Genomic DNA, 11,049 nt, shown 5'->3' on the forward strand with positions numbered 1-11,049 from the left:
GGTGCTGATGTTTATAAAGGGGACACTACTAAAACTATTTGCAAAAATCAATCAAATAAAAAAGTCAACTCAAACCCCATCACTGGCTCGTGGAGGGGAGCGTGGCTTTCCCATTACTAGGTGACATCTAGAACTAAAGAAAACGCCCCAGCCCAGGGAGCGGGAGATGGAGGCTCCTGCAGACTCAGGTAGCAACGGGTGACCGCTAATTCCACCGACAATACCTTAAAATAAGCAAATCAGCACTCCTGGCCAATTACCAAGCGCGAGTCAAAGTTCCACCACGTAATTCGGGCCTGGCCCTTTTTTTAAGCAGACACGTAATTGAAAGCAGAGTCATTTCCCTCTTTGCATTTTATTCATGCTGGAAATAACATTCAAACCAAAAAGGTAGCAAAACAAAAGAAAAAAAAACAGGAAAACTGAGGGAAGTGGAGGAGCGGGGCGTTCCACTGTCGTTTTCCCTCCCCGGGAACCCTCGTTCACCGGCCTGGATTTTAAATTCTCAGTCCTCCCCGGCGGGGGTCAGGCCCCCGAAAGCGGCCCGTGGAGCCGGGGTCCCACCCTCTGCGGAAGGAGGGGACGCTGCTCCCGCGGCGGCTGGACGCGCGGGGAGGTGAGGAGCAGACTCCACTCGGGAAAGAGTCGGGGCTCCCGGCTGTCAGGCGGCTCCTCGGAGCGGGCGCCGGGGCTGCGGGAACTTTTCTCTCTCCCGGCGGCCGCGGCCCACGCTCAGGCGCAAACTTTGCAGACGGAGCCGCAAGCGGCCGGGGTCCCGCCCCGCCACCCTCCCGCGCCGCCAGCCGAGCACCCGGGCGCCCGAGCCCCGGCCACCCGCCCGCTCCGCGTAACCCGAGCCCTGCGGGGGCCGGGTGGGCCCCGGCGCGACCTCTCGGCCTCCCCGGCGGCGCCGCCGCCCGTGCCCCCGGGCCCGACCCTCCCGCGCCGCTGCTGGGCCGAGCGGCCGGCCGGGCCTGGGCCGCGCGCCCCTCACCTTGGTGGCCATGGCGGGCGGATCCCTGGCCCGGGACGGCCGGCTACTCTCCCACGCCGCGTCTGTCGGCCCGAGTCGGCCGGACGAGGGCGAAGGCAGCGGCGGCTACGGCTGGGCCCCGGCGCGGCGGCGGCGGCGGCGGCGGCGGCGGCGGCGGCGGCGGCGGCGGCGGCGGCGGCGGCTCCGCCTCGGCCCCGAGTCTCGGCTCTGGGCGACTCCAGCCGCCGCCCGCTCCTCCAGTTCCTGAAACTCCCCGGCTGCGCGGCCCCCGCCCCCGCCGGCCGAGCCTCCCATTTACCGCGGCGTGCGCGGCGCGGCCGGCGGAAGCGCGCCCGGTGCCCTCGGCCGGCCCGGCCTCCTCTCCCACTTTCCGCCCCCGCCCGGAGCCTCCGCCCCGGGCCGCGCCTCCGGGCGCCCTTTGTTACAGCGCAACGGGCCGCGTCCGCGAGTGGCGGCCGGGGCCGGATCACGGCCCCCGGCCGCTCCCCGCCTGGCCGCCCGTGGGGACGGTGAAGGGGACTGGGGACACGCTTTGAGGGAACGCCTGCCCGGGGAGCCGAGTCCCGACCGCCTCCGGCCGTCCACCGTGGCTGAAGTTTCGGTGCGAGATGCACGGGGGTGCGACCAGAGCTCTGCGTCCCCCGGCGGGCACGAGTCACCGACGGGATCTTTGTCCCAGGTCGGGATGGCTGTGGGGCCGGTCGAGCTCTGGGCTGAGTGAAGTGAGTGTTCAATAAACAGCCGGCACGGAGCGGAGCAATGGCTTCCTAGTCCGACTGGCCCTCCGAGGAGGATCTGCCTCCAGCCTGGAGTTGACCGCGGGCTGTGGTCCCGGCTGGGGCTTCTGGGCCCGGACGCTTGGGAATTTCGTTCTGAGGCGCCCCATTAACCTCCTTATGGGCTGTTGATAAATTTAAAAACGTCTCAGGGCCCCAGAGGTTTGGGAGAGACACAACAGGTTTCTCGAAATGGAAACGAGAGGTCTAAAATTTTCCATTTTCTTATCAAAAGGTTTTTCTTCAGAGTTGGATGTATGGGCTTTATTAATAAATGAATGACAAAATGAGCAGCAAGATTTTCACTCAAGTACAAAAGCCATGACTGGAAGACACATCTTGATGGCTATATTAGCACAGTAAATCTTGTTTTTATCATCAGGAATATATATACATATATTTTTTAAATAGGCAACTATCAAAAATCAACTTCAGGCCAGGAAAGCGGTATTTAATGTCAAATTGTGTCCTCTCAAAAATACTCTGACTTCCAGAGATTTCATTGGTTATGTCCAACAATGGGGTTTAAAATGGATATGATACTACAATGTTTTCTGTGAATTTTTGTGTTTTCTGAGCTCAGGGCCACAGCTATAATCACCCTAATATTCATAAATAGTTGTCTTTCTAAGTAAAAGTAAAGTTGCAAGCTGACATTCATTGACAACCTACTTGCTATGTAGTAGGCTTTTAACATGCCTTAATCTCACTTGATCCTTATAGGAAACCTTTGAGAAAGTCGTTGTTGGTCACTATTTACAGACATGAAGAAATCAAGTCTCACTTAAATAACTTGGCTGATTTGGTAATACTTAACAAAATTAGAAATGACCATAACCTTGGAACTAGCAGCTCTACTTCTAGGAATTTATTCTGCCAGCACACTTGTCTAAGTGAGCAAAGGTGCTTTCAGTAAAGCATTGTTCTATAATAACCCCAAACAGAAAGTAACCTATATGTTTGTTAATCTGACTGTTTCAATAAATATGGTATATCCATACAAATGAAATACTAGGAAGTCCATAAAAATGCTAATATTTTAAGAGGTATTAATAAAAGTAAAAAGAACATTAGGTATAGTACAATCCATTTGTGTAAAAACTATGAAAATACATTGTATATGCCTAGGAAATTGCTGAAAAGATTCACCAGAGGCTAATGTCAGAATTTTTGAATATGTATATTGTTACTTTATCTTAAAAAACAAGTTTATATTTTAACAACTAAATAGATATCTTGACTAAGAGTACACAGTGGTACGTGGGAAAGCCAAGATTTGAACTTGGGTAATAGTGTAAGTAATGAATTTTCCTTATTCTTTTAAATTTGAAAGCTGGCTACAGCTCCCTGCCACAGTTCAACAATGCGTATATTTTGATAGGAAGGTGCAAAGTCAGGTTCACTCCTGTGACCTATGCCTTTCTGCATGCAAGTTCTAGACAACCCATCAGCCTAAGCACCCAGCACCAAGAAAGCAGGACCAGGGACATCCCTAGCGGTCCAGTGATTAAAGCTCCATGCTTCCAATGCAGGGGGCCAGGGTTTGATCCCTGGCTGGGAACTACGATCCCACATGCTGCACATGGTGTGGCAAAAAAAAAAAAAGAAAAAAAGAAAAGAAAGAAAGCAGGAGCAGAGTCCAAGCTTTCCCTACTTGAACAATTTCTGTAACCCTGGCTTCATTTTTAGAGGTAACCAGGTTGTAAGTGTCCATCATCGGATGAATGGATAAAGAAGATGTGGCACATATATACAATGGAATATTACTCAGCCATAAAAAGAAACAAAATTGAGCTATTTGTAATGAGGTGGATAGACCTAGAGTCTGTCATACAGAGTGAAGTAAGTGAGAAAGAGAAAGACAAATACCGTATGCTAACACATATATATAGAATTTAAGAAAAAAAAATGTCATGAAGAACCTAGGGGTAAGACAGGAATAAAGACACAGACCTACTAGAGAATGGACTTGAGGATACAGGGAGGGGGAAGGGTAAGCTGTGACAAAGCGAGAGAGTGGCAGGGACATATATACACTACCAAACGTAAGGTAGATAGCTAGTGGGAAGCAGCCGCATGGCACAGGGAGATCAGCTCGGTGCTTTGTGACCGCCTGGAGGGGTGGGATAGGGAGGGTGGGAGGGAGGGAGACGCAAGAGGGAAGAGATATGGGAACATATGTATATGTATAACTGATTCACTTTGTTATAAAGCAGAAACTAACACACCATTGTAAAGCAATTATACTCCAATAAAGATGTAAAAAAAAAAAAAGTAACCAGATTGACATCAAACTCAGAATGACCAATGAAAATTAAGTATTTAAATAAAGGTGAGATCACTACCTGTGTTACTGAGGTGTAGTCACTGACATAATCCTCAAGTGAACCTGATCTCCAGCTCCATCTACTACCACCCTCCCGGGGCTCTGCTCCGACGCATTGGCCTCTCACTTCCTCCTGACTCCTGACCTTCACACTCCCTTCCACGGAGAGGACCAGGACTGGCTTTGGGGCGTGTGACCTGTGCAGTCTCGCAGGGCCCCGTCCTTGCGTTAATGCTCTGCCTGTGCCATCTTTAAATTCTTAATAGTTTTGAACAAGGGGCTTCACATTTTCATTTTGCACTGGGACTCTCAAATTATGTCGCTGATGTTGTTTCTTTGTCTGAAATACCTGCCACCCATCCACCATCCACTCCCCCTCCACCACACCCGCACGCCTTGCTAACCTTCCACTCATCCTTCAGAGCTCCCCAGAACTGTCACAGCAGTTAACATTTGTCAGGGACATCTTCGCTGTCCCAAGTCTAAGTTAAGTTCTGTTGATATAAGTTTTCTGATACAAGTTTTCATGGTACTGGTTTCCTTGCCTTTGGAAACATCTCAGTCTGTAATTCGTTAGAGCGACCATTTGCCCGCCTCCCCCATCAGACTGTAAGTTAAGGAGAGGAGCCCCGGTACCCCTGTCTTGCACCTGCCTCTAGCATCACAGCAAGCTCAGAGTAAGCCCCCACTAATACTATGTGAAATGAACGAATAAATGAATGGATGAGAGGGGTTGCAAATCACAAATAAGCAGTATACCATTTGCCTGCGTTTACTTTCAAACAACTCATAGAATTCTACGAAACATGCTTGAAAACCACCGTCTCTATCATTACCTAAGTTAATGTGAAACATTACACGATACAAGTTTTCTGAAAGTTTTATTACTTGATATCGTGTTTTTTGAAAAAATAGGGCTTCCCTCGTGGCACAGTGGTTAAGAATCCACCTGCCAATGCAGGGGACACGGGTTCGAGCCCTGGTCCGGCAAGATCCCACATGCCACGGAGCAGCTAAGCCCGTGCGCCACAACTACTGAGCCTGCGCTCTAGAGCCCTCATGCCACAACTACTGAGCCTGTGCACTACAACTACTGAAGCCTGCGCGCCTAGAGCCCATGCTCCGCAACAAGAGAAGCCACTGCAATGAGAAGCCCGCACACCGCAACGAAGAGTAGCCCCCGCTCACCACAACTAGAGAAAGCCCATGCGCAGCAATGAAGACCCAACATAGCCAAAAATAAAAATAAATAAATTCATTTAAAAAAAAAAAGAAAAAGAAAAAATACTCTTCAGAAGTGTTAATCCTCTACGACAATGTTTTATGAGGTAATGTTGATTTTGATTGCTATATTTGAAAATGAAAATGCTAAATTAAGTAGTATTCACTGGAGATGGAGTACCCAATTCATTATTTAAAATGAAATAAATAAAGATTAAATTGTATTCAAGATAATACTCTTTAGATACTCTTTAGTGTGACATCATTGAAGAGCACATCTCCTGTGTACTTTCTAGTTATTGCTTGGCATTTGTCTTGGATGTAATTACCACGTACATGAAACGATAAAATGGCAATCCTCTCACTTATGGGTGTAAAAATGCGACCAGGGTGGTTAAATGACTTACCCATGGCCACAAATTAAGTCAGAGTGGAGACAAGAGCCCAATTCTCTTATCACAGGTCTCCAAAACATGTCATTTTCAAATTAAAAATATTTTAGGTCAGAGGTTTGAAGGGCGTTTTGTGACAGTCAAGGCAGTCACTGCTAAAAACAGGACAAGGACTCCTGAGCTGTGGTAGGAGCCACCCACCCACACTAGCAGGACAGAGGAGGTGTGGCATCCTTTCCTCTCATCTCATGGAGCCCAGCCACCCAGTGGGACAGGGGCTTCTCCCTAACTAGAAAGCTGACTGCACTGAGGATCATCATCAAGAGCCCTGGGCCAAGCTGGGAAGTAGGTGGCTTCCTCTTCTGCTTACCTTGATCACCCATTCATACCTCTTTCTTCTCTCCCTTCCTCCTCCCTAGACAGCCTTCCTCAGAGGTGGTGCCTTACATCCTGGCCCTCAGATCCCAGAACCCTGGCGTTGAGCCTGGCACAGGCCAAGTTCAGTAATTTCCTTTACAGCCAAGTTCAGTTATTTCCTTTACTCCTATGGATGAGAACACAATTGATTAGTTAAGAAATTTGACTTGCATCTGCGGACGCTTTCAGTTATAACTCGATTGCACCATCAAAAGAAAAAAGCTGTAGCCAGAGCAACAGAGCTGCTCTGTTTGGGCTTTGCACTCTTTTTATTATGCCCAGGAAAAGGGAGTGACAAGTATTCCTAGGAAGCCTGTGCTAGTGACACAGCTGGTGGCGATGGGTTTGTTCAGTAACGGTTGTATGTTATGACTATACACTTAGGAAGTTAAAGCACTTTGTTTTAACTGCAGAAATTAATATTAATTTCCTTGTGGAAGCTCAGAAACTCTCTAGCCCCAAACTCGTTGCTTTTCACATTGAAAGGATCATTTTTAAAATTCATCTTTCAAGAACTTGAAGTTTCTTAGATACAACTATGATGATTCAGCAAACCACAAGTACAGTCCCCATCCCACTTCCCTTCTCTCTTTTTTCCTTAGGACCCCAGACTTTGGTGTCAACAGATCTGGATTCTGTTACTTATATACCATGTGACCTTAGGTACATTACTTAACTTCTCTCATCCTCAGTTTCCTGAACTATAAAATGGGGGTAATAGTAGTACCTACTGCATGGCTTTGTTGGATGGGTTAAACTAGCTAATGAGCTCATAGGACTTAGCAGAATAAGCTCTCAAGAAATATTAGTTATAATTCTTCTTGTTTCTGTCTTATGTCATAATTAGATTGTCCTTATGTTCCAATAACTCAAAGCCCAATTAAGTCCTAGGTCATGGGGAAAGGGAATGTTGCCTGCCATTCCACTAACCAAGGAATGTTACTGCCATCAAGCCTTCAGCCACTGCAGCTGCCCTCACCCCTCCACGGTGCGCCCTGGTGGGAATTCAGGATGGAGAACAACAGGAAGCATTCTATGCCCTGGATACCGGCCCTAGATAAGACACATATCTAAGGAATGATTTCAACGAATCCACACTCTTGCATCTTCCCATACAAAGAGCACTAAAATCATTAACTTGATTAACAGATGTTAATCATTAACACCTGTTATTTGTGATTAGCAGTAATTTTTCTTTTCAGTAATCTTTTGATTTTTTTTCCCAGCAAAAACTCCTATATATCTTTGTAACCGAACTCAGGTCCAGCTGCTCGCCACTCAAAAATCAATACCTGAGCGACAAATGTTGGTAGAAAGGAAAGTTGCTTTTAATCAGAAAGCCAACAATCTGAGGAGAAGGCAGAATCATGTCCCCCAAAAACCAACTCCGAAGATTCTGCGGAGCCATGAAAGTTTTTAAATGGGAAAGGGGAAGTAATCTCAGTTAATCAGTGAGACGGGGGATTAAACTCCTAGCCATCTCCCACTGCGTGCGACTCCTCATGGTGTTTCTTTAGATGTTATCTTGTTCACACAGTCTGTTCGTGATATTACTGAAGGGGACGCTAGGGAAGAGATCTGGTCATCTGTTAATTACTTATTCTTTATTTCTACTACTTTGATCTACGGAAAGAACCAACAGGTTAGGCAAGGTATTGTGTGATCCTAAGATTTGAAAAGTGTGCTTGGGCCAGAGATGAGCAGAGCACGGTGCGGGGTGGGTTGGGGGCGCCTGGTTTGAGGCTAGTTACAATGTAGCTTTGCTGAAGTGACAAAAAAAGGGGCTTCCTTCTGAGAGCAGTTTCCTGCAAAGAGCTGCTTACAAATCCCGCCCCCCCATCAGCTATCATTCCATTTCTCTGGGATTAGGGATGAAGGTCCATCTTCTGTAACTGCTTCATGCTGAGAAGGAGCTTGGAGGTCTTAGAGTGAGAGATAGAAATGGAATTGAAGCATCTCTTTGCTGACAGTTTTAGTTGCCTGCTTGCTTACAAATACAGGTAGAACAAGCTACAATTATTTTGATGCTCACAAAGAGATTATTACGAGCAATAGTGTTAATCCCATACTTTTTAAAAATAATTAATTAATTTTTTGGCTGTGTTGGTTCTTTGTTGGCGCGCGGGCTTTTCTCTAGTTGCGGCGAGCGGGGGCTACTCTTCGTTGCAGTGCGCGGGCTTCTCACTGCGGTGGCTTCTCTTGTTGCGGGGCACGGGCTCTAGGCGTGCGGGCTTCAGTAGTTGTGGCACGTGGGCTCAACAGTTGTGGCTCACGGACTCAGTAGTTGTGGTGCACGGGCTTAGTTGTTCCACGGCATGTGAGATCTTCCCGGACCAGGGCTCGAACCCGTGTCCCCTGCACTGGCAGGCGGATTCTTAACCACTGCGCCACCAGGGAAGCCCTATCCCATTCTCTTAAGGCCAGTTCTTGGACTTGTGCTACCCATAGACTCAGTCCTGCTCAAGATGGAGCCGCTTATGTCATGGCTGCAGTCTGGTCATCATGCAGTTCGTTTTTTCCCTCTGGTGGCAGTTTCAGTATCTGTAAAACAGTTCAGGAGTGTGCATCAGACACTGAGTCTGGGACTCTATTGTCCTAATCATTAGCTGCTTGAGCCTGCTCCTTTGTGACTCAGGGAGGCCTGGGAGGCTTCAGCTTTTCTACAAACAAGAGGCAGGGGACATGGAGGGCCTTTGTACATGTCGGGGGAGGGGCACAGGGTTCTGCTCAGTTCCGTCCCAGCTCCTCTCTTACCTCTTCGGAGCAGTTCATCAGATCTATCTGAGAGCCTCTCTTCCAGGCTATTGTCCTCAGTAAGGTCCCAAATAAAACTTAACTCACAACTTTCTGGTTGTGCAATTTTCTTCAGCTGACAGTCAAATAATGTGAAACTAATGCGGGAATATGAAACTGTGAAAAGTAATGTGAACAGGATGGTCACCTACTACACATGTTGGAGGATGGGAAGAGTGGAGAATAGTACGGACCGCAGAGTCAGCCTGGGTCTGGCACACGGGTATATCTTCTCCCACTTTGTGAGTTAAATGAGGTTAAAGTGAACCTCAGGGGTGGCCTTGAAAATAAACAGCAGAAAGGGGTGCAACAGGTGCTTTTCCAATCACAATAAATGTTTTAAGCCTTCACCTTGTACCCAGCGTTGGGCACTGTTACAGGTGTTAGAGATAAAAGTCCCTGCTCCCTTAGAACTTACGCTCTGCAGAGGGTCGGGGAAAACAATAAACTACAAGTAAGTATACAACATGTCAGGTGCTTTAGCAAGTCCTTTGAAGAAAAATCAAGCCAGGCAAGGGTATAAAGAGAAGTGGGAGAGGTTATTTTATATTGATAGAAGGCTTTCCTTTGGTGTTAGGATAGCCCAAGGTATGAATAAAAATGTTGGGGTTTTTGTTTTGGCTGGTTGGCTGATTGGTTGGTTTTAATTTTTGTTTCATTTTGACTATATCACTTCTCTCTCTTCACTGTTCGGAAGACTCAATCCATGCTATAATAACGGGACATAGTGTCCAGAACTGAAGATTTAGTGGGAGTCGGATTGCTAAGATATGAGCAGGCAGGAAAGGGCAGGAGGTAATGGCGGGAAGAGGCTGGAGGTCGGTGAGGCTGCACAGATGGCAGGGGTGGCATGGGCAGCCAGGGTTGGGCCTCAGCAGGGACTGTTTGCTCTGGGATCTATAAAAGACTGTTTGCTCAGTTTGGATAGCCCTGATTCCCAGAAGGAAGGTTGGGACAGAAGAATGAAATCAGGGTAGTAATGGTAAGACTGGCGAACCAGTTGGCTTCCCAAATGAGCTCCTAGCCTCCAGGATCAATGGTGTTCCCTAAAACCTTACCCTAAGATGTCGCTTTGATTTTCTGACCTGCTACGGACGGACTCTGGTGTGAGTCCTCAGAAGCAAACTTACACTCAGTGACTGGGCACAAAGTAGACAACAGTGGGAGTAGGAATAGTTGGGTGGCAAAGGACATTTTGCTAGCTCATGTGTCATTGCTCAAGTCACAGGCTACGCAGAGTTACTTTAAAGCTAAAGTCCCACCTAACACACTAGCACACACAAACACAGACTCTTATATCTCTTCTTTGTGAAAGGCAATTCTAGTGACAGTGGTTGTGAGACGCAAGTGCAGGACATTTGCCACTACTACCCGTATTTAGAGTTGGGTACTGTGAATTACAGCCTCCGTCCCTTGGAGTCCTGTTCTCCCGCTGGCCTTTGATCAGAAAGGCCATCGCTGCTGAGTGCTGAATGCTGAGCACATGGCCCTGGACTTGGACAGTCCTTGGCTTGAAGCTCATTTCTGCTGCTCACCAGCTCTGTGAATTTGAGCAGGTTATTTCATCTCGATCCTGAATTTTCTCATGTATACTGTTACTGCCCTGCGGCTTACTTAGCAGATTCCGTGAAATAGTTATCAATACCTGTGCATTTGGTGGTCTTCACTCCTGGGTGTCAATTTCTTATTGTGGTTCTCAGATCTATAACGAATATTCTAATACGCTGACCCACAATGATTACAGCTGTTTTCTTAGTCACATCCAGTACCTGTCTTTGTCGACGCCTATGGCACTTCTGTCTTCTTTGCCTTCCCAGTCACTCTTCTCTTTCTTCATCCTCGCTGTGTTTCATTTAGTCATGTGATATATTTAATCTCTTCCCTAATGCGTCTAGCATCTCTACCCTAGTTTCTCAGAATTTTTACAGGCACCTCAGCAATGTTCTGCTTCTTAAGATCATTAATCTCTGATTAAGTCAGGAAATGTCAAAATGCAAAATATTCTTTTAAGGAAATAAGTGCACAGAAAAACTCACAATTCTTATAAGCTCTGCGTTAGTTTCAAAATAAGTAACCAGTTTTATGTTATACTTTGTAGGAATGGAGACATTCCAAGCTTAATTTTTCTAA

The 11,049-nt window shown here is 47.3% G+C and overlaps 1 protein-coding gene across 1 annotated transcript in view; it reads right to left on the reverse strand.

Annotated features, from left to right (window-relative positions):
• SNX9 (sorting nexin 9) overlaps window positions 1–1,147 on the reverse strand; it is a 92,969-nt gene extending 91,822 nt beyond the window's left edge. The window contains exon 1 of the mRNA XM_032651463.1: window positions 995–1,147. Coding sequence (XP_032507354.1) covers window positions 995–1,006 — 12 coding nt within the window. The 5' untranslated portion in view covers window positions 1,007–1,147. The remainder of the gene's footprint in view (window positions 1–994) is intronic.
• Between the last annotated feature and the right edge of the window lie 9,902 nt (window positions 1,148–11,049).

The sequence above is a fragment of the Phocoena sinus genome, chromosome 12, assembly GCF_008692025.1.
Source record: "Phocoena sinus isolate mPhoSin1 chromosome 12, mPhoSin1.pri, whole genome shotgun sequence".
In the NCBI taxonomy this organism is placed as follows: domain Eukaryota; kingdom Metazoa; phylum Chordata; class Mammalia; order Artiodactyla; family Phocoenidae; genus Phocoena; species Phocoena sinus.